Source organism: Peromyscus maniculatus, chromosome 12 (genome assembly GCF_049852395.1).
Source record: "Peromyscus maniculatus bairdii isolate BWxNUB_F1_BW_parent chromosome 12, HU_Pman_BW_mat_3.1, whole genome shotgun sequence".
NCBI lineage: Eukaryota > Metazoa > Chordata > Mammalia > Rodentia > Cricetidae > Peromyscus > Peromyscus maniculatus.
Genome location: NC_134863.1, coordinates 29,123,440 through 29,147,762, shown reverse-complemented (window position 1 = coordinate 29,147,762; position 24,323 = coordinate 29,123,440). Strand labels below are relative to the sequence as shown.

Genomic DNA, 24,323 nt, shown 5'->3' with positions numbered 1-24,323 from the left:
CCTTTCTCCAGTCCTTCCCCAGAGGGACCTACAGCCCTATCCAAGGGTAATTGTACACCAGGGGAAAGATAACAATCAAGACTTTCCAGGCTCTGCTAGATGCTGGTTCTGTCTGAATTGATGCTGATTCCAGGAGACCCTAAGGAACATTGTGGACCTCTCGTTACAGCAGATATGTACTTATGGAGGTCAGGTGATTGTTTTGGCTGAAGTCCAACTAACAGTAGGTTCAATGGGTCCCTGAACTCACCCTGTGTTTCTCCGGTCCCAGAATGTGTAATTGGGACAGATATCCTTAGAAGTTGGCAGAATTCTCACATAATCAACTTGTCTTAAAACCTTAAGAAGAAACTTCCAAATACTTGTATCTCAATGTCTTGATACAGAAGAGAAGATATCTGCCAAAAGACATGTTCCTCTCCTAGCTCCCTTTTGAATAAATACAGAAAAATCAATGACCCAAGTATAGAGTGGCATACATCCTTAACCCACTATTCAGGAAGCTGAGACAGGAGAATTTCAAGTTTGAGGCTTGTGCTACATAATGAGATTCTGCCTCAAAAAAATAAAGGAGTTAAGTAAGTAAATAAGTAAAAATGAACTGAGAACATCTCCGGATATATTTACCAAATAGCACTTTGCGCACTACTGGCTGAGATCACAAGGTAATATTAAACAGTAACTTTTCAGTGATAAATATATGATGCAAGTAACAGTAGAGTAGAGCAATGAAGTCCAAAGATCCCGTTGAGTGAGTCACCAGCTCTGGGACCAGCAGTGGAATTAGGGCTCTACAGAAAAGGCTGCTGTGAGAGAAGGGGGTTGCAGCAGGTAGAAATCCAAGAGTCCCGAGAAACAATAGGACTGTAGAGGAAAATCGAGACCGTTGTCCCTGCAAATAGCACAAGAAAAAGAAATAGTCACAGGGTGGTTTTTGGGCACAGTTGCCAGCACCAAGTGCCTGTCGCCATGCCTCAGAAAACTGAGGAAATCAAGACCTGTCTGGTCAGAGCCCGACAGCAGGGTGCCCAATCTGTTAAGATCAAGAAGAAGAAGGATAATGTAAGTTCAAGGTTTGGTGCAGCAGTATCTTTCCAGCACGGTCATCACAGACAAGGAGAAGGCAGAGAACTGAAGCAGTCCCTGCCCCTGGTCTGGAAGTAAAAGTTATTTAAAATAATAATGATAAAATAAATAACCAAAGGAAACTTGACTATGAATTTAGAAAAGGCTTCATAGTTCTTTAAAATGTTCAACAATTTACCATATGACCCAGCAGTTCCATTCCTGGATACATATCCAAAAGATCTAAATTAAATACATCCACATCAAAACTTGCTCACGAATGTCCGAAACAGTTATTAGTCGTACTGGCCAAAAAGCAGAAAACCCAAATGCTAATGGACCAATGCACATGACATTTCCATATAACAAAATATTATTCAGCAATAAAAAGGAAGAGTTTCATACATGCTACAACATGGAAGACCGTGAAGACATGTCAAGTAAAAGAAGCTAGTTATAAAAGAAAACGACAATGTCAGATATGTTAGGGACACATCACATCTATAATTTCAGCCTCCCAGACACCGGAGTAGTGAGGGCATGAAGATCCAACATTCCAGGACAGCCTGGACTTCAGAGAGAAATCCTGTCACAAAAGGCCAAAGAGGAGCTAGGCACAATGGTGCATGCCTTTAATACAGTGGTTTTCAACCACTGGGGGTAGGGGGTCACTTTCAGATATTCCGACTATCAGATAGTTACTTTACAATTCATAACAGCAAAATTACAGCTATGAAGCAGTAACAATAACTTTCTGGTTGGGGGTCACCACAACATACAGAATTGTATTAAAGGGTCGCAGCATTAGGAAGATTGAAAACTGCTGCTTAATCCCAGTATTCAAGAGGAGAGAGACAGATGGATGGAGTTTGAGGACAACCTAGTCTACAGAACAAGTTCCAGGCCAGCAAGGAATACATAATGAGACACTGTTTCAAAAACAGAACAAAAAGCCCAAGTGGAGATGGAGAAAAGATTATAGCATATAAACCCATTTATATGAAATCTAGACTACAGATACATAGATTAATGTTTGTCTATAGCTAGGCAATAGATGATGCAAAGTGATCAGTAATGGGCCCAAGGTTTCTTTGTGTGTGTGTTGGGGGTGGGGGGAGGTGATAAAAAAATCCTAAAATTAAGCCGGGCAGTGGTGGCGCACGCCTTTAATCCCAGCACTCAGGAGGCTGAGGCAGGAGGATCTCTGTGAGTTCGAGGCCAGCCTGGTCTTCAAAGCGAGTTCCAGGAAAGGTGCAAAGCTACACAGAGAAACCCTGTCTCAAAAAAAAAAAAAAAAAAAATCCTAAAATTAATCCATGGTGATGACTGCACAACTCTACGAAAATACTAATAACCACTAAAATGTTTCAATGGGTGAACTTTATGGTATATGAATTATATCTCAATACAGCTCTTCTCAAAAAAAAAGTGTGAACATCATAAACAACTTACTTCTGCTATGACTACCACTTAATATCTAGATAGTGAGAGTAATTTAATAATTGACTAAAAATAATAGTTTGATATTATAGCAAAAGGCAAATGGACATGACAATGGTCTCTACCATGAGAAGCCGAAAGCAATCAATATCTAATGCTAATTTACTTCTATTTGCCTTGAATTTGTTTCTCCTAGCACTGGAGAATGAACCAGGGCCTCTCACATGCTAGACAAACACCCCACCATGAGCCATATCCCCAACACTCTTACTGGAGACAGAATGTCAGTTGCCGAAGCGGCCCTTGGACTTGCTGCCCTGCCTCAGTCTCCTGAGCAGCTGGGAACAGACTTGTGCCACCAGGCCTCACTCTCATTAAGTTAAAAGTATATGAATCAAGAACACGACAAAGACTACTAGAGAAAAAAAGCTGTAATAGTTAAGGGCTGCATCGGAGAAGCAGGACTTGGAAGGTAGAAGACCAAATAAATGTATTTGACTCAATTCAGCTACTTCAACATGCCATGAAAAAAAAGGATTAATTAACTGAAAACATTAACTGATTTTTATAGAACAGGGGAAACAGAGGATGGATGCCACATGTAAAGAGAGACCTGGTCTATATGAAGCAACCAAAAATGCTTAGTTATATTGGTCAGTGAAGCCCCTACAAATTTTTCAGACATACATAAGAACGAGTTCTTCAGCACAATTAAGATACTCATGTTAGGCTGGGCGGCAGTGGCGCACGCCTTTAATCCCAGCACCGGGGAGGCAGAGGCAGGCAGATCTGCGTTTGAGGCCAGCCTGGTCTACAGAGTGAGTTCCAGGATAGCTAGGGCTACACAGAAACCCTGTCTCAAAAAAAAAGAGGAAAGAGATAGGAAAAAAACAGTAATTCTTATTAATGACTAATTTAGAGAAACACTTTCTAATATTACCTGGGGCTATAAATATAACAGAAGCAGATTTATTCACAGACTGCCAATACTACTCAACAGAAACCTGTGCTGACTTAACATTAAACAAACAAAAAAGGCCACATATTATTTTTTTCCCTTTGTGCTGGCATAAGTTCTAATACTTTTTGCAACACAACTCTAAGTTAATATTGTAATTGCTAACAGGCATACCTGAAACTAATTTCATAAAGCTCTATGATGAAAAGTCACATAGTCATTGCTAAATTACCCTTAACAGGCTATCCTAAAACTTGCTGGTTATGGTGGCCAGCTTGTTTTCCCAGCTCTTTAGGCAAGAAGATCACAAGTTCAAAGCCTGCCTGAGTAAACTCAAGACCAATCAGGGCAACCTGGTCTCAGATTTTAAAAGAGGGAGGTGTTGGCTGGAAAAATGGCTCAGAAGTTAAGAGCACTGGCTGCTCTTCCAGAAGACCTGAGTTCAGTTCCCAGCAACCACATCATAGCTCACAACTGTTTGTAATTCCAGTCTCAGGGGATCTAAAATTCTCCTCTGGCCTCTGAGGGCCAGAGGACACATACATTGTATGTATGCAAAGACATACATGCAGGCAAAACACCAATACACATGAAATAAACCAGTAAAGAAAAATACTTATTTACAAAAAAATAACAAAAACAAAATTTGGGGTTGGTGCATCTTTAATCCCAGCACTTGGGAGGCAGAGGCAGGCGGATCTCTGAGGAGTTCAAGGCCAGCCTGGTCTACAGAACGAGTTCCAGGACAGCCAGGGCTACACAGCCAAACCCAAGTCTTGAAAAACCAAGAGGGGATGGGGGATTAAAGGGCTGCAGAGAGAGCTCAGTGGTTAACTGCACTTGCTGATCTTTCAAAAGGCTGAGTTTAGTTCTTAGCATCCACATGGAGAGCTCAACATTGCCTGTAACTACAGCTCTGGGAAGATCTGAAGGCCTCTTCTAGCCTCAGCAGGTTCCTACCTGCACACACAGCCATCCATACACACATGTAAATACAAATGAAAATAAAACTCAATGAGGATGGTGGCACTAGCCTCGTACACCATTATATATTATATTATATATAATATATATTATATGTATTATATTATTATATCATGGAAACAAAAAAAGTGATTTGGCAAAATTATTCCCAAGAGAAATACATCATCAAAAATGCTGTGAAAACCATGCGACACCCAAATGTAAGATCTGACCATTTATAAACCTGAAACTTGCCAATCCTCTTTCTCCAAAACACAAGCAAAGGTGGCGAGATAAGCTCAGGACGCAAATCTAGCAAGCTGTGTCTTTGTCAGTGGCACCAGACCAAGGACTTGTAAGACATAAGCATGTCTTCTTGGCAATTTTACTGAATGTCAGGTATGTTCTGAACACTGTTTGCTTAAAACCAAACTAGAATAAAACCCAGTAATAAATACTAGCATGGGATAACTATCCCTTCGATTATAATGTAACTCTTTCCACATTTATTTATGCAAAGGAACACGCACATGGAGGGCAGAGGACAACCGGAAAGAGGCGGTTCTTTGGTGCCACAGTGTGGTTCCTGGGGTCAAACTGAGGCCTTCACCGAGAGCCTTGACCTTTTGAACCATGCCACCAGCCTCCATCCGTAAACTTAACAGTAAGGTAACTTCAGGAAACATGGTTCCCCTTCAGTGGTCAGTTTTTCCTTGCTTCTCTATGCACAGCAGTTTTTACATAAACACGCTTTCCTACATCATATTCAAAATTTTCAAAGGCGAATTTTATAACAACCAAGAAAGACCTGTAAAACCAAAGTTAGACACCAAGATTGCCACATCCACACCAAACTCCATGTACCATGAAACTCTTTCTCTTCTTCGACTTATGCATAGTTTTCCTTTTTACCACCACTGGAACAGCCCTGAAAGATCAGGCAGAAAACGATGCTAACTGTTCCAACAAGTTTATTTTCTTAGAGTGACTCCGCTCTTTGTGGAAGAGTGCCTGGGGAATCAGGTTGGTCCTGTCAGGTCTCACTACCGTCACACCCATGCACCTCTGCTCCCCATTCTCCATCGCAGGGTGGAGCATCCCAAGAGGCACTATTCTCACGTCCTGCCTTTCCTCATCCCTGTCTCTCGAGCCCCTGAATCTTATTTAAAAATATGGAAGAAAAGATAGCTCAGCCGGTAAAAGTGCTCCCCACCAAACCTGATGCCCTAAGTCCAGGCCTCAGCACCCATACTGTGGAAGGAGAGAGAACTGACGCCTCTCACCCCCACATGCACATAGACGCACGCTAAATTAATAGATGCAATGTTTTTAATAGTAAGCATGGAACAAAAACATAAACAGAACAAAAGGAGCTATGACACCAAGGCCGGCATCCATTTCTCAGTCCTCTCTATGCACAAAGCTCACACAAAAATAAGAGCCTCTCCATCTCTTTCTGAATACATTGCTAGTCCTTCATGACTTTGGCTCTCCCAGCCTTGTTTACCCAAAACAAAATCCCACACTTGCGACTCAGGTCCAATATAAGAGACTGATGAAACCGGATGCAAGGACCATCTGAAGGGCTAGGAATATGAGAAGCCTCCTCCTCTTCTAAATGCAGTCCCCAATCAGCCATAACAAACTGCTAAATCGCTGGGCCCCTTTAAAGTTTCAGAGTAGTGCTTGCTACTTGATGATTAGCACTCTAAAGGTGTATGCAACAAAAGATTGTGCAAATCTTACCTAGATATCTTAAGCCTCTAAGAACTATGAGTCAGTCTAGCTGATAGAACTGAAAAAGCAAGGTCCTGGTTTTCAATCTCACATGTGAACAATTTTTTCCTCCATCAAATGGGAAAATCAAGAAATTAGGTAGTGATCCCGGCGGGGTGGTGCATGCCTGTGATCCCAGCACTTGGGAGGCAGAGGCAGGGGGATCTCTATCTCTACAGAGCTAGTTCCAGGGGAACCCTGTTTCAAAAAAAAAAAAAAAAAAAAAAAAAAAAGGAAAAGAAAAAATTACCTAGTTCCTACTAACCTATTTTTTGCATCCCACAAGGAAACAAACCTTCCTTGGAAACTAGAAAGCCTCCAAGTTGCTAACTAGTCTTTGATTTTAAAACAGTATAATTTGATACTGCAGAACACTATACAACTACAAATTGATTTGTCTTCCTTAATGAATTTTTGTTTTCAGACAGAGTCTGTCCATGCAGTCCTGGCTGGTCTGGAACTGCCTTGGTATGGAAACCAAGCTGGCCTTATTGAACTCAGTGATCCGCCTGCTGGGCAACTAGTCAAATTTCCTTCCAATAGTTCACCATAAGCACTTATTGACAAAATTTTAACCAAAATTACCATACACTTTCTGTATTTTGAGTAAAAGGCATTATTCTAAAGAATAAACCTGTGTATATGTTGATATTCATTTAATCATATGCAAATCTGGAGATTTCATTACAGCAAGTAAAAAGTATTTGAAATATACTTATTTAGACTTGGGACAAATGCCTCAACCAATAATAATAATAATAATAATAATAATAATAATAATAATAGTAATAATAAATTGTAATCAACTTTTAAATAATACAAAAAGATCATTATTATTTTACAGGCAAAATTTACCTAAGAATCATTACTTGTGAAAAATAAATTTAAGAATGACCCAAAGATTAAGGCTACATAAAATATCTAAAATGTTTAATGCAATCCCAGGACTCTGGAGGCAAAGGCAGAGGGACCTCTGTGAGTTCAAGGCCAGCCTAGTCTACGTAACGAGTGAGTTCCAGGACAGCCAGGGATACATCGAAAGACCCTGTCTCAAAAAAGAAAAGAAAAGAAAAGAAAAGAAAAGAAAGTATTTAAATATAAACCTCTAGTTCCTGCTTTCAAATACAAATTTGACATTTGTGAGCAAAGATGAGAAATTGCAATTAACAAACTAGAAAGCTACGTATGTTTGCCAGTAACTAACTGCTGTCTGCTGAATTTCAAGGAAACCTATTGTGGATGACATTTTTAAATCTGAACTCATCTACCCTCTCATCTCAGCATTTTCTCAATTGCCCATTACAATGAGCAATGGAACTCAGCGGTCAAGTCTTCCAGACCAATAACCTCAGAATTTATTTTTAACTCCTGACTCCACAAATATTCCCCCCCTTCAGTCCAGTGCAGGAGTCCTGCCAGCTTTTCACTCCGTCTTCAAATCTGTTCCTTTCAACCCATTTTCACATTCTGCTTCATGATTTATAACCGAGTCTATCATCTCCCAAAGAGGTGTCTATGTCTCTCCAGATCACCTTGGAACATCTTGTTCGGCAAATCCACAGTTAGTGCAGATTGCTCTTAGATCCCCACCCAAATTTTTACAGGCCTCTTTTGTTCTTTATGAACTAACTTTCCTCTAAGTCTCCATTTCCATCCCCTGGTTTGCCTACTTAGGCCCCAGTAATTGAGACCCGCCAACTTGCTCTCCGCCTCCCATGTAACACACGGACTCTGAGGCTGCGCCTCCTCTTCTACCTACACCACGGCCTGCTTCTCCATCTCAAACCTCCCCCAGCACCTGTTTTAAAACGTGCCTTCTCTGCAGAAATCCTCCTGCTCCAGCCCTTCCTTCTCACCACCCCTTTTTCCTTTGTCCCTCTGAACAACTGATTCAATCTGCATTTTATAATCTTGCAGTTATCATGTTACAGTCTTCACCATTTTCTGAATGTATGCCTTTACCACCAAAGGTTCTGGGGACAAGGACTTTAATGCCTTATGTACCTAAGGTTTTGAAAGAGTCCCTTTAGGACACCAGCACCCTAACAAATGCCAGCCTCTTTCATCTGCACGTCCTTAATCTTAACATCGAGGTTATTAAATAACAAATAAATAATTAGCATTAAACTTTTTTAAATTAACATTAAAATCTTTTTAATGTGCACTGATATGGTAATACAGAAATTAAAACACTTTAAAATTACACTCCTCAGATTTACTCCATCCTAAGGGAATCTCTATCAAGAATTAACAAGTTGTTTTCAAAGAAAATCCTGAAACAACAGGAAAAGTCCCCAATGTTTGGTATTCTATTCTGTCGTTACAGATCTCTGAAATAAACCTAATAAATGGATTGTCTAAAACTGACTGATTGGTCTCACTAACCAAAGCATACAACACACAAATACTGACGGACCACGAAAGGCTCTTCAGCAGCTATCATGAGGTCTACATCATAACTGAAAATTACCCTAAAATTTTTTAAAATTCCTTTCAAGTGACTCCATAAAGTGCTTAGAAAGCATGACTCTGCCCGGAAAGATGCAAAATCAGCTTCCCCCTTCATATACCCTGAGTTCTAAACTAGCTAGTCACTGAAGGAAAAAAGTTAACTTGCAAAAATATTTCCCATTCAGCTATCACTTTGGACTACCCAGTTTCGGGCAAGTTCCAAAACACATGCACTGAAGTCTTGGGTGCAACTGAAAGGAATCATTTCCGACTGCTTCATCAATTTCCTGTAATAGCACATACATTTTGCCTTTTTAAAAATCTCAGTTCTCCAGTTATCTCAGCAGCAAAGGACTTTTCTGTCCTCACTCTTCTGGCTCACAGGATAAGGAAAGGAGAGATTTTTGCCAGAATCTTCAAGTATGTTCAAAAAAGCTGTCATTAAATGCCACATAAACATCTCCACAAATAGATACATTTGAACACTGGATACTCAGTAGATCAAACACTTCAAGAACACAGACTTTTCGGCACAGATCCGCGGACAAAAGACAGTGACAGGTACTGATACATTTTAAATAATCCTCAAAGGGTATGCACTTGCACTCTAAAAATTAACGCGTAATGAACGCAATGGCACCTCAAAATTAAACTTCAATGACAATGAGTCAGTGACAATTAACACTTGACTTAGTATTTGGCACAGTGATACCACAACCTCAATCAAAAGTTGAATCTACTTCCAAGTTACCTTTTGATTAAACAAATTATATGGTGGCAGATTGGCGACGTCAAAACAGGAAGGTTAAGAGATAACACATTAAACCACTTAACCAATTGAAGACAATGCACTTAGAGATGCAACTGCTCGGATATTTATCTGGGTACTTATCAGCTTCCACCGGCCCCCCGGTGAGTGAGGGATGGATGCTAGCTTGCCTCCAAAATGAATGTGGGTTACCAAGCAAGTTCATCCCCAGATTAAGAAATACTTTGGATGGTCACACGGGCAAAAAGAAATATTAGGAGCCTGGGACACTTAATATCTCTATTTAGAATACAGAACCATGATAACCTGAGCTAACTAAAATAACCTCCCTCATTCCAGAAGACACATACTCCGCAAATGTACATCATGGTTTATTAATCAAGTTTTGTCCTCCTCTTTATTCAAAGGGATGGGCATGGGAATGCTTCCGTCGCTTGCTTTTTTAATCTGGAGGCACTGGAGCACTTGAAAAGACTGACTACCAGCAGCGAGCAGAGCGTAAGAAAACGAGTTTCAATTCCAACCAGCCAAATAAAACTAATAATCTCTCGATTCAAGGTTAATGAGGCTGGGGGATGGGGTACGGATATGGGAGGAGGAGAAAAAGGCGATGCTGCGTCCTGACTCCAGACAGGTTTTGCCCTTTCCAGCACCTCTGATTGTTCTATCAGGTCTGCTCGTTTAAGGTCCTGGCATTTCGAGGTTTCTTATCTTAATGGTGAGGTGGAGAAAGGGTGTAAAATAAAATCGATACTCACTGCTAACTTTCATGCTACCAAAAGCTGAAGGCTGCTGCACTGGCTTGCAGCTCTCTGCAAAGGAGGTGGTTCTCGGTCGCCCCGACATGATGGCTCTTCTTGAATCACCTTTTCCTTCCTTAATCCTTTTCTTCCTTTTGTTTTATATTAGGGTACTAGGTTAATGATAAATGCAGCATTAAGTTCTCCCGCAAGAAAGAGAAAGAAAAAGACTCCGTCCTCTTGGCTTTTCACTCCTTTTGTATAGCTATTTAATTAAAAAAAAAATTGAGAGCGATGTATTTCTCCTTCAAGACAGATCAGTACTGATATTTAACACATAGATGATTTAGGGCTGGGGGGAAAAAATACAATTCTTTCACCTCCCTCTCGTGGGAGGGGAGAAAAAGGGTGGAGTGGAATCCTTAAAAATATATATATATCACGTGAAACGAGGGCAAATACTTGATTGAAAATAAGTACTCTGAGTATTATATTTTCCTCGGGGATTTTTTTTCCGAGTCAATGAAGAAGGGAAGCGGCGGAAGGATCACGAGCCTCACGCTTGAAGAGAAGGGGGATGGGAAGGAGGGAGGAGATGGCTCGGAGATGCGACGGCAAACGCTGCGGCTCCTCCGGCGGCTGCGGGATCCGGCGGTCTGACGGCGGCGGCGGCGGCGGCCGGGTGAACCGGAGGGCAGCGGAGTCGCGAGTCAGCGGCGGCGGGCGGTGACGACGGTGACGGCGGCTCCTCTCCTCATTGCGCCAGGAGCAGCTGCAGGCGGTGGCTGGATCCAGCGGCCATGGCGATGGCGGCGGCGGCGGAGGCAGCAGCAGCTCCCTTCAGACCCCAGGCAGCGGCTCCTTGACTGCTCCCCATACGCCGGGGACATGGGAACCCGGCAACCGCTTCCGTCCCTCGGGGTCCCCTCCCCCGTCCGCGGCCCCGGCACGGCCGGCCTCCGCCCCTCGCTTTCTGCTCAGCGGCTGCTCAGGAAGTGTCCGCGCTGTGCCCGGAGCCCGAAGCCCTGACAGCGGCTGCAGGGCCGGCTCCTCCTCGCTGCCTGCCTTCCTTTGTCACTCGGCCCTGGCGGCGGCGACGGCGGCGGCACAAGCCCGCATTCGGCCGGGTCGGGGGCTGCTCTGTGCGAGGCGCGCCGTCTGCGCAGCCGCCTAGCCCTTCCCCACTCCCCCCTCCCCCTTCCTACTCGTCCTCCGCCTCCTTCCTCCCCCACCCAGCCTTACACCGCCCAGCGCCCCGCCGCCCGCGTAACAGGCGTCTGGGAATCGCCCGCCGAGCCCGCGCCCGCCAGCTTCGGCTGGGCAGCCGAAACCCACACCGGAACCAATCAAAGGCGTCGCTGGCTCGCAGCGCCTGCCGGAAAAAGCCGAGCGGCCCGAATAACCAATGAGGGGGCGCCGCTGGGAGACCACGCCCCGGCGGCGAGGAATGCCGAAGGTAGCCGAACAGAAGGAGAAGGGAATCGCCTTGTTCTCTGGCTGGCTGGAGGAGAGAGTCGACAATAGCAACGGCGGCCAATCAGAGCTGCCAGCCCGCAGGGAAAAGCCTCAAGAGTTAAGGACGGCGAAACTCCCGAGTCGCGGGAGGAGCTGCACGGCGGGGCGCCACGCCCGTTTCCTCATTGGCTGGACAGCTCCGCTGGGCTTGCACCTCTCTCAGTGATTGGTGAAGGGACGGGGGCTTCCGAGGCCATCCGGCCAGTCAGAACTTCCCCTCCTGCTTTGAGGCGGGGAGAAGAATAAAGCGGAGGGAGGGCGTCTATAAAGTGCGATCTCATTGGTCTGCAGCGTCGAGCCGATGCGCGCGGGGCGGGGGGGTGCGCAAAAGGGAGACGGAGGGTGCAGGAGCCCGTGGCGGCAGCCAATGGGTGCTCACTGCCGTGCAATCGCAAGACCTAGATGCAGTGGGATTGGCCTCGGGTAGTCCCTGGAGCGGGCGGACAGGGTCGGCCTGCGTCTGCTCTCCGACCGGACGCTCGTGCTGTCTGTGCAGCGGGTCTGAAAGTGCTGCGGTCGGCGGGCTGCACTCGGAGTGTTCGAGCGGAGCGAGGGGCCGTCCCCATCCCCCGGAGCTCGGCGGGGCGCGGCTTACAGTGTTTCCCCCCCAGGCTCTCCTCCGCGCGTGCCTAGCATCCGAGAGGCTTAGGGCCGCCGTGGCTGGGGTTGAACCCTCAGTCGCTCAAATGGGAACAAAGCTTCCAGAGAGGCAGCGCCTCTGGGCAGCCGCGCCCGACCATCGCGGGGGGCCGCTGCTAGCATGGGGCCCTTTGCGCCAGGCGCGTGCAGCCAGGCCCGGCCTTCTGGAAACGCCCCCGAGAGATGAGCTCATGCTAGATGCGCGCGCTCCTTGGGCGCGACTCCCTAGCTTAAAAGCAACCCCGAAAACAGGTGAGGGGAAATGTGGTCAGACCCAGCTACCCCGGAGCCTCCGAGGAAACGCAAGTCAGAAGCTCGTAGCACTTTTTCGTCTTTTAGGTGATCTGCACATTGCTGCTTAAGTAGGTCTCACACGTAGTCCAGGGTCCATTGTTCTACAATTGACACAATTGCCTTGGTCCGTCAGAGAACTGTGTGGTATGGCTACTATAGCTAGAGTAAATTAGAGTGGACACTCGCAGTCCTGATCGGAATCCCGTGATGCTTGTAATATCCACCTGCATAGTCGTCTCTTTCTGTTGAGATGCTATCTCCAGAAAGCACATGTAAAAGTACACGTACTTGATCAGATTACCTAGCTGTTGCTTTAAAATCTGATGAGGGACTTGGGGCAGAACAAAGTGAGCTTTGATGAGAGACAGCCAACGTCTGGATAGTGTTTGCAGACTCAGATGTCTACAGAGGCTTGACAAATAACGCGAATGAATGAGACTGGCCTGGTAGAAGACAATGGGAATGTTAGGCGATGTGGAAACCGGAGTACCCATCCATGCTCTTCAGGGGAGCAGCTGCTCAGCTTTAGCAGCTTATTGCCTGTAGGAACGCAGGTCCACCATTGAGATAATCGTATTCTCCCTTTTTGTTATCAAAACCATAACGTTTTGTTTTTGTGTGAGGTCTCTAAATCTTAAGTGTTAGCAAGTGGGATGTCTAAACCTTGTAGACCAAAGGAAAAGCTCAGGAAAGATGTGCCCACGGGCAATCAATTTGGAAAGTCATCCCTTAGCATGGGTCTGATATCCCAAGAGCAGTAGAGGCTCCTGATCTTCACAATTAAAGTAAGGTCACTGGATGCCATGGGGGAGGGTAAAGAATGTTAAAAGCAAACGCCCTGTTTGGCAACCTTCTCGTTTGAGTGGTGCCTCTCCAAGCTATTAGGAAAGACCTTTGACACTGTTCCTAAAATGCTTTCATGCAAAACTTGAAATCCTTCCTAATTATACCAACAGAAAAGTAAATAACAAATGTTTAGTTTATAGAAACTGGCAACATGACTATTCTTATATATAGAACTAGTACCAAAATAGTCTACCTTAAGGTTATGATTAGTAACTTTTCTGTTGCCTTCAGATATTTTTAACTCGTCAATTTTTTTTAAAAAAATCTGTCCAAGGTTTCCCTTTTCATAGGAAAAAAATATACACATTTCAGTCCACAAATAGGACTTGGGGAAGGGGAGGGTTTATTTAACAAAACACAGGATGGCCAGGTGTGGTGGCACTCACGGCATGCACTTTCAATCCTAGTACTGCAGAGGCAGGTAGATGGCTGCGTTCAAGACCAGCCTGGTCTACATAATGAGTTGGAGGGTTGGGGCATGAAGACTGCAGAAATATTGAAACTTAACCTTCAGTAGTGGCTTTCTGAATTTTAACACCTCTTACTTTACCTTCCTCTATGGTGGGAACTATTGGAAATGGTATTAGTATGCTTAGGTAATGCTTTCAAATATTTTTGTACATATTATCTAACTTAAAATTTTTTTTTTCACAGTGATGGGCAGGCTAGGGGAGCACTCTACCACTGAGCTTTACCCCCAGCCTGCCACTTAAATAAAGTACTGTTTTCAGATTGGGTCAACTGAGGCCTTGGTTAACTGATTTTTCCAAGATCCACAAAAATTAACATAGCAGAACCAGTATTCACATCCCTTGTCCTTAGCCTCCACAGTTTTCTCCTCCACGATTCTATCTTGACACAGTCCCCACATCCCCTAGGGACTGGTTAAAGGCTCTAGCTATACAAGCCTGATTACGTAAATTCCTCCCCAGAATCCATCTGACACTGGAAGAAGACCAAGTCCATTACACTGCCCTCTGGCCTCCACATGACTACACCATGGCACACACCACTCCCAATAATAATAAGAAAGGACAGGTCAATCTTACTCAACCAAGAGCTCACTAGTTCAGCTCATCTGGGTGGCCAGTGCACTCAGAATCCACCAGTCCCTGTCCCCCACCTCTGGGGTCATAAACAGGCTAGCTTTAATGTGGGTTCTAGGGATCTGAACTCAGGTCCTAATGTTTGCACTTCACCCAATGAGTCATATCAGCACCCCTAGAATACCTAATTTTATTTTCTTAATTATTTTATTGTTTAATGTGTATGGGTGTTTCCTCTGTATGCATGTCTGTGCCTGATGCCCACAGATACACCATCAGATCGCCTGGACCAGGACTCACTGACAGTTGTGAGCTGCCATGTGGATGCTGGAAATTGAACCAGGGTCCTCTCTGGAAGAGCAGCCAGGGTTCTTAATCACTGAGCCAACTCTCCAGCCCCTAAATACCTGATTTTAAAAATTGCTCTTTGTAGATGGGTAGTGGTGGTGCACTCCTTTAATCCCGGCACTCGGGAGACAGCAGGTGTTGTATGTCTGGTGTGGGTACGGGTTCTCATGGGTCTGTGGAATCAAGAGACTGAGGCACCTGGAAGATGAATCTTTAGCCTTTCCCAGCTGCAGGGGGATTCCTCTCTCTGGACTAGTCCACCAAAGTTTAGCAAAGGGCCCTTTTATTTTTATACAAATCACACCTTTAGCACGTCAATTCTGTATACCAAAGCTTCTTATCTAGGCCCCCCAGAGGGACATGGCCAAATGCAAATTCTCAGCAAAGAATACCACAGTGTTCTGGGTTGTTCTTAAACTTAAGTTTACATAGGCTTTGATCCCCTAGGAAAACTCTCAGATAAGACTTCAAACAGAAGGTACAATCACAAAAGGCAGATCAAAACTAGGTGCTAACACTCTAGAGCCAAACCAGGTATAGTTCTGTGGGACTTCTCCCCATAGGCATGAGTTCAAGGCCTACAGAGGAAGTTCCAGGACAGCCAAGGCTACACAGAGAAACCCTGTCTCAAAAAAAAAAAAGAAAAAGAAAATGTTAATGAATTTTGGCTTGGGACTAGGGCAGATTTTCTAACGATTTCTGAAATGACCTTAAACATACCTTTGTGGTTTTGTGCTACACATTGATGCCTAGTTACTGTGGTGGTTTGAATAAGAATGGCCCTCACTGGCTCATATATTTGAATGCTGAGTCATCAGGGAAGTGGCACTGCTTAGAAGGTTTAGGAGGAGGCTGGGTGGCAGTGGTGGTGCACTCCTTTAATCCCAGCACTTGGGAGGCAGAGGCAGGCGGATCGCTGTGAGTTTGAAGCCAGTGTGGTCTACAGAGCGAGATCCAGGACAGTTAGGACTATTATACAGAGAAACCCTGTCTTGAAAAATGGTGGGGGCAGGGAGGGGGACACGAAGGTTTAGGAGGTATGGCCTTGGAGGAAGTATGTCACTGGGGGTAGGTTTTGAGGTTTTAGAACCCCAAGCCAAGTTCAGTGGCTCTCTCCATCCCTTCTGCCCTGTGGATCAGGATGTAGAACTCTCAGCTGCTTCTCCAGCACCATGTCTGCGTGCATGCCCCCATGCTTCCTACCATGATGAGAATGGACTAAACCTCTGAAACTGTAAGCCAGCCCCAGTTAAATCTTTTCTTTACAAGAGTTGTCATGGTCATGGTGTCTCTTCACTGCCATAAAACACTAAGTGACATTCTCAACAGTGATGATTATAAAATGAAAATATCATTCAACTGAAAAATGTTGAAGATGTTCTACATCATGCAGCATCAAATATTCCACCAAAATGTAATTCTTGATCCTTAATGTATGTAGTTGTGTGGTGAAGGCACTAGTGGAAGACAGAGGACAACTTGCAGGAATTGGTTCTGCCCTTCTCCATGCCAGGCAGTAAGCACCTTTTCCCCCTGAGCCATCTCAGCAGCCTTAAGATGTAATTCTTTATGTAAAAATAAAGAGGCACATAACATCTCATTCATATGCAAGTTTTCTTTTTTAAGGAAGTAAAGAATGTAAACAAATTGCTTGAAAATAAATTTCTTCATGATTAATCATCATCTGTATACCTGTTTTATATCCCCATATACCTGGAGTCATGTAAAATTTTCTCAAGCTAAAAAGGATTGCAAGTAGAACAAGCTTAGACATCCTTGCTCAAATTAAACACAGCTAAAAAGGAGATTTCCATCCTTGTAGCCTTCATGTCCTTCCCCTAGCGATTTCTTTTTAGAAAATTATCCAAAATTACCAAAACACTCAAGTCCACTTCATGACCTTCTTTGTAGGATACCATGATAAGCATTAAAAGTGCAGAAGTACGAAGATGAATGAAAGCCATCCAGGAGGAGAGAGGAATGAGGAAATATTAGATAGAAAGATAGAAGGAGACGATAAGAAAGTCAAAGACACATGATAGCTTCAGGATGGCCCTGGATCAATACCTTGCCACCCAGAGCTTTATTCAAAGGGGCTTTTTATACAATGCCAAAGGGAGAGGCAAAAGACTCCCCCTTGCAAGATCAAAGCACACCATACAGCCAAGTATAGACCCTTCCAAACACCTAGTAACCATGCCCTGGCCAAATCATCCCATTATGCAGCCCTGCAGGGTAAAGCAAGCTCAGAGTTTCTGACCCTGAGTAAGTTCTCACTAGGAAACCTTGGTGAGCCACCACAAGAGATGGCTCAGGGGTTAAGAGCACTGGTTGCTCTTCCAGATGTTCTGAGTTCAATTCCCAGCAACCACATGGTGGCTCACAACTATCTGTAATAGGATCTGATTCCCTCTTCTGGTATGCTTGAAGATAAGACAGATCACTCATATACATAAGATAGATAAAACATTTTTTTAAAAGGTGTTAAGAGCACTTGTTCTTCCAGAGGACCTGGATTCAGTTCCCAGCACCCACATGGCAGCCCATAGCCATCTGTAACTCCAGTTCCAGGGCATCCTTTACCTCTTCTGACCTCTGGGGCTTTCTCTATGTACATGGGTACAGACACACACTGAGGTACAAATAAATGCACATAAAATAAATATTTCTTTTAAGTCCTACCTGATAAAGCTTTAACCCTGGATTATCATCCCATCACCCTTTAAAGAAAAGGGGTTTTGTTTGTTTGTTGTTTGAGACATGGTTTCATAGCACTGAGGCTGGCCTTAAACTAGCTTCATAGCCAGGGATGGCCCTGTGTACCTATCCTCCTGCGTCTCCCTCCCAAATGCTGGTATTAGAGGCGTGTGCCACCATGCCAGGTTAAGAAAGGCTTTTGAAATATGAAATTACCATCCACTATCATTAAAGTCAAAACACACCCTACACAGAGATGAGCTAGACATAGAGCTATGCTAGTAGGAAGCTTTCACAGTCGCCAAAATGTTCGAAGGTACCACCTGAGACTCTGATAAGATTTTAGGGGAGGGACAGTGGAATAAAAAAGATGGGTTGCTGATCATGGTGGCACACACCTTTATTCCCAGCACTCAGGAGGCAGCAACAGGCAGATCTCTGTGAGTTAAAGGCCAGCCTGATCTACAAAGCAAGCTCCAGGACAGGCAGGCTACACAGAGAAATCCAGTCTTGGAAAAAAATTACAAAACAAAAATTCCGATATGCATTTATGGTGGGAGATTGAAGGGCAGCTTACATGCCATGGCACATATGTGGCAGTCAGAAGACTTCTGTTGGAAGTCTGCTTTGTTAGATAAAAGGTTAACTATGCATGCTTGTGTATGGCTTCCAGTCAATGGTTAGTGTCCATCCTTTGATAGGACTCTAGGCCATGTTTGCTAGCTGCTAGCTAAATGTGTTTCTTGGAAACAGCATAGAGTTGGTTCTTGTCTAATCCAGTCCCTCAGAGTCTTTTGGGGGTGAGTGAAGGCTATTTACATTTAAGATTATAAAAAATGTTTTGCTATTTCCTATAAATTTGCTAGGTAATGTTCAGGTTTTGTTGGATTGTGTGCATTGCTTTTCCTGCAATAATAGTTTTGAGAGTTTGTGGATTTGCTGTTATATGTAGTTATGTCCTTCCTGGGACTACTTGGGTTTTTTTGTTCCTGTTGTTGTTGTTGTTGGTGGTGGTGGTGGTGGTGGTGGTGGTGGTGATGGTGGTGGTTTTTTGAGACAGCCCTGGCTGTCCTGGAATTCACTCTGTAGACCAGAGTGGCCTCAAACTCAAAGATCCACCTGCCTATGCCTCCCAAGTGCTGGGTTTAAAGGCAAATGCCACCACCGCCTGGTTTTGTTCCTTTCTTGAGTGCACACCTTCATGCATTCTCATAAAAGAGGTTATCTTTCATCTTCCTCCCTCTATAGTATTCCATTAAGAATTTTCTGTAGAGTACAAAATAAGGAAGAGAGCCAGGGTGTTTGTTATAAAGTGCTGCTCAATTCCCTGTAAATGTTCAATTCATTGTACCTGGATTAAATGCGAAGGAAATATTTAAAATACATTATTGAAAAGCAAAAAGAAAAAAAAAACAAAACGAATTTTCTGTAATGCTGGCTTGATTGTCATGATTTGTCTAAATTTGTGGTTGTCTTAAAAACACCCGGTTTTCTACATCTATTTCGAAAGATAGCTTTGTAGGGTAGAGCATTCTTGATTTACAATTGTTTGTTATCTGAACTTGAAATATTCCATTCCATGCTCTTCCAGCCTTCGTGATTGGTTGGTGGTGAAAATGCCTGGGGTAATTCTAGTATCCGCCTTTGTATGTGAATTAACATTTTTCTCATGCTGCTTTTAGTATTATTTCTTTGCTTTGATTTTGTTGTTGTTTTATTTTTGTTTTGTTTTGTTTTTCCAAGACAGGATTTCTCCTGAAACTCACTGTGTAAACCAGGAAACTCACTGTGTAGACCAGTCTGGCCTCAAACTCACAGAGATCCGCCTGCCTCTGCCTCCCGAGTGCTGGGATCAAAGGCGTGCACCACTACGCCTCATGTGTCATGAGAATGTCTTCTCTGTTGTGTCTATTATGGAACTCTTAATGACTCTTGTGTTTGGATGTGTACTTCATTCTCTAAATTTGGAATGTTTTACACTATTTTACTAAATAGTCTGTTTGTTACAATTGGCTTTATCTCTGCTCCTTCTTCTGCGCCATGAATGCTCAGATTTGACCTCATGAATATATCCCAGACTTCTTAGAAATAATGTTCGTGTATCTTTTCTTCTTCTTCTTCTTCTTCTTCTTCTTCTTCTTCTTCTTCTTCTTCTTCTTCTTCTTCTTCTTCTTCTTCTTCCTCTTCTTCTTCTTCTTCTTCTTTGTGTGTGTGTGTGTGTGGTTTGTATTATTATCTACACTTCTCCCATTCCATGATACTTTCTGATGTGCTTTTTATTTGGTTGACCATCTCTTTCACTTCTAGTTTTTCTGTTTGGTTCTTTCATTCAGTGTTTTAGTCTCCTTGATGAATCACTCACCCACACATATTTTAGATTTCCTCCTCCATTTTAAAGTGTCACTTATTTTAGGCACTGTCTAGTCTAGGTCTTGGATACAGTTCTGTCAGGCATGCATCTGTTTGAGCCTTCTATGTGATCATTAATTCTTTCTCTCTCTCTCTCTCTCTCTCTCTCTCTCTCTCTCTCTCTCTCTCTCTCTTTGGTTTTTTGAGACAGGGTTTCTCTGTATAGCTTTGCGCCTCTCCTGGAACTCGCTTGGTAGCCCAGGCTGGCCTCGAACTCACAGAGATCTGCCTGACTCTGCCTCCTGAGTGCTGTGATTAAAGGTGTGGACCACCACCGCCTGGAGATCATTAATTCTTTTTAGAAGATCATTAATCCTCTAAATTCTTTCTTGACATTTCTGCCATCTCTACTATCTTATAGGAGAGTTATCCAGTTGGGGATGGATCATAGGAGATGGTTGTGTCTTGTTCTTTGTTCTTCTTTTTTGGGCTTTGCTCATTGGCCGGTCAGTTTGTCTTTCAGTTTGCCTTGCCCATCTATTTGTTGTTGTTTTCTGTTGCTCTTCCTAGAGTGATAGCTGCATGATGATCAGCTATAGAGACTAGTGCCCCTTAATGCTGATTGCTGAATGAGGCCACTGACGTGGTCCTGTCTTGGCTGTGTACCAGTAGGACCAAGGGTGGGGCCAAACACTGAGCACCATGGCGACCAAATGGAGTCAAAACCCTGATTTCTTATTTAGATTCTGTGAACTTGCTTGAGGCAGAAATCCAGACACCAGACTCAATGAAGTCTGTGTACTGGATGTGGGCTGTGGTTAGAATCATGGGCCCAAAGTAACCTCTGGGACCTCAGAATAGACTGCTAGCCCTTTGGTGACCACTGGGACTTGAGGTCCATGCCGACCTTTGAGAGCATAGAACTAAAGACCCAGTCTCTCAGGAGGCACTGGGCCCAGTAAAGCGAAAGCTCCAGCCCTGCCTTGCCCTCTAGGGCCACTAAGGCTGGAGTCCTGGTCCGTGGTTTTCTTTAGTCCCTTCAGGGCCAGAGGACAGCTTAGGAGAGTCAGTCTCTCTTCCCACCATATGGGTCCAGAGGATCAAATTCAGTCTGTCAGGATGACAGCAAGCACCTTCTTGCCACCCGATGTGGGGCTTTAAATAACGATGTTTGAGGCTTCACTTACTATACCTTTCATCTTTTTTTTTTTATCTGTATATCTTATGTTAATCCACGGACGAAAGGTCATAAACCATTAGTTTAAACAAGGGTTATTTTCCAGATCAATATAGGAGGAAAGAACATTCAAAGAAAAACAATGTTACGTGGTGTCAGAGATCTATGCATCAGGAATACAGAAATTTGGAGGTAGTTTGAGATCATGGAGCATGTAGGGTCAGGTAGAAAATAAAGAAAGCCGTGTTAGATATTACTTCACTGGGTAAATTATGCTGTATTAGCTCTGTATGAAGCATCCATTAAAAATAAATGCAACATCCTATCACTCTGAAGGCAAAAGCCAGCCTGTCCTACACAGTAGGTTCCAGGCTAACCAGTACTACACATAGTGAGACCCTGTCTCAAAAACCAACAAAAGGTAACTCAGAAATGCTTCTACGAAACAGTGCCGGTGGAACACAAAACGCCAGGGGCCAGAGAGATGGCTGAGTGTTCAAGAGTGCTTGCTCTTCTTCCACAGGACCCAAGTTCAGTCCCCGGCACCCACATCCAGCCGCTCAAAACCAGCTCCAGCTTTCCGAGATCCAACATCCTCTTTGAGCCGCCACGGCCCCTGTGTGCACGTTCACGTGTACACAGACTTCCACTGATACACATAGATAGATAGTAAATATTTCAAATGATGCAAATTGGGATAATTTTGTTAGTAAACTCATGTAAAAAATCTTTTAAAATGGGGGAGTAGTTTATAAAAATGCTAACAGGGTTGTAACTCGTGCTCAAATCAGTTGCATGAACGGAGGACCCGACGATCTGAAGTGAGGCTAAGGATTTGGAGATGAAGGAAGGAAAGGGGAAATAAGTCACGCTTCAATCCCAGCCTGCCAGACAAAGCCCTTCCTCAGTAAACCCCTAGGGGCCGGAGCTGTCAGAGCAATTAAGGACAGTGCGTGTGCCTGTTCATCTGAGTTCAGAAAAACCAGTTTTGCCGAAACGGAAAGCTGATAGAGGAGACTAATGGGAGATAAGGTGTAAAGGGTGCTGTGGGGTCAGATCCGAGGGAGCTTTGAATGTTACACCAAGAAATCTGGGCTTTGTACCGTGGACTGGAGAATGGTGGATGGTACTTTACAGACCAGGCTCCGTTGTGAGAAAGGCTCTGCAATAACCTGCATTGTGTGGTTTTCCTTGGTGGTGAAAAATGTTCCTCGGGGTAATACAGCAGCGTGCTTGGTCATGGGGTCTTAGAACCAACCAAGGGTGCCCAAATGGGAAAGCAGTGGGTGCACCCCAGCAGAGAGGGAGAGTGTTTGAAACATTGCCACTGTGAGGAGACTGGCTGCATTACATTTCCTATAAAGCCTTTGACAGACCGTATAAATAATTTTAACATCCAAAGGAATGAGACAAATCCTTTTCATTTTGTATGCTTGTCACATTTTTGTTCCTAAAGGTATAATCATGTGTTTTACTATATTATTAGTGGCTAGAATATTTTGAAGTAATTTGATTTTATTTTACCCCATTTCTGTTCTTTCTTTTTCTTGGGGGAGGGGGGAGGTTGAGACAGGGTTTCTCTGTGTAACAGCCCTGACGGCCCTGGAACTGGCTCTGTAGACCAGGCTGGCTTTGAACTCACAGAAATCTACCTGCCTCTACCTCTCCAATGCTGGGATTAAAGGCTTGCACCACCACGCCTGGTTTGGTTCATATTTTTTAAAAGAGCTTTTTTAAAATGAGAGAGCAAGGGGCTGGAGAAATGGATCAGCAGTTCAGAACATTGGCTACTCTTCCAGGGGATCCAGCACCTACATGGCAACTCACAACTGTCTGTAACTCCAATTCCAGAGGATCAGATAGCCTCACACAGACATACATGCAGGCAAAACACCAATCAATGCTCATAAAATAAATAAATGATTATTTAAAAAAGAGAAAAAGCAACTATTTTCACCTTGAATTAAATCAATGAATTTACATAAATTGAAAATAATGTTAACTGAATACTAGAAACACACTTTTTAAAACAAATTCTAGGCAATTTGACTTTTTGTGTTTTCAGATATAACAACAAATGTGAGCCTGAGATATTCTCAAAACAAATACTTCAAGCCAGGTGGTGGTGGCCCACGCCTTTAATCCCAGCACTCAGGAGGCAGAGACAGGCGGATCTCTGTGAGTTTGAGGCCAGCCTGGGCTACAGAGATCCAGGACAGGATCCAAAGCTACACAGAGAAACCCTGTCTCAAAAAACAAAAACAAAAAACCAACAAAAAACAGTTTCTTACTGTATCTAAGGTAACTAACTGTAGAATATATCAGCTGTTTGTTGAACATACCTAGACCTTAAAGAAATCATAGGAGAGAACAGTGATTGTTTTCTATGATTTATAGAGTTGTTTTTCTGAGGAAGTTGCATGACCTTGGTCACAAGACTATCCATGCACACTTGGAGGTCTTGCATTATTGGCTGCTGCAAACAGTGCAGAGTAAGGACTAAAGTTTTCAGGGACGTGGCGATTTCCTTCCGAGAACATACAGAACAGATCAAACGGGCTTTGATAGGAGGAACTTGTTGTACCCCAAACACAGCCTTTGTGTACAATCAGTAAATATGCTTCTGAACGGAGGCTTGACGTTCAGTTCACAGAAACTGTTCTCCCTTCTGCCAGAGAGCCTAAAACTATGTTCTGGGGTGACTCTCCTGTGAACGCCCTGTGCAACACAGAACACCCGACAAGTGAGTATAATAAATTAGGGGAAATAAACATTATTTCTCAAACTAGCTGAACAGAACTCAGACAGCTCAAATATCAGCTCAGGTTTGCTTTTGGAAAGTCAGTCTGTTTAATATCATTGAACACATCATGATCCTGCACTTTCTGAAAATTTGAATACTGTTTGTTGCTGGAGGGCTTTTCTCCAGGTTCCACCAAGCCCCGCAGTCCCACAATCCACGTATAAAATAATCACTCAGATGCTTATATTACTTATAAACTGTATGGCCGTGGCAGGCTTCTTGCTAACTGTTCTTATATCTTAAATTAACCCATTTCTATAAATCTGTACCTTGCCACGTGGCTGGTGGCTTACCGGCATCTTTACATGCTGCTTGTCCTGGCGGTGGCTGCAGTGTCTCTCCCCGCTTCTTCCTGTTTCTCCAATTCTCCTCTCTCCTTGTCCCGCCTACACTTCCTGTCTGGTCACTGGCCATCAGTGTTTTATTTATATAGAGCGATATCCACAG

The 24,323-nt window shown here is 43.8% G+C and overlaps 1 protein-coding gene across 4 annotated transcripts in view; it reads right to left on the bottom strand.

The window, feature by feature from the left end:
- The window catches only part of Gsk3b (glycogen synthase kinase 3 beta), a 163,536-nt gene extending 152,140 nt beyond the window's left edge, over positions 1-11,396 (bottom strand). Inside the window, exon 1 of one of the 4 annotated variants that reach the window (XM_006975732.4) lies at positions 10,181-11,396. In XM_006975732.4, the coding sequence (XP_006975794.1) occupies positions 10,181-10,268 (88 nt within the window). In that variant the 5' untranslated portion in view covers positions 10,269-11,396. The remainder of the gene's footprint in view (positions 1-10,180) is intronic. The other 3 variants (XM_076548847.1, XM_015994618.3, XM_076548846.1) reach the window with 3 other exon arrangements.
- Positions 11,397-24,323: the final 12,927 nt, after the last annotated feature.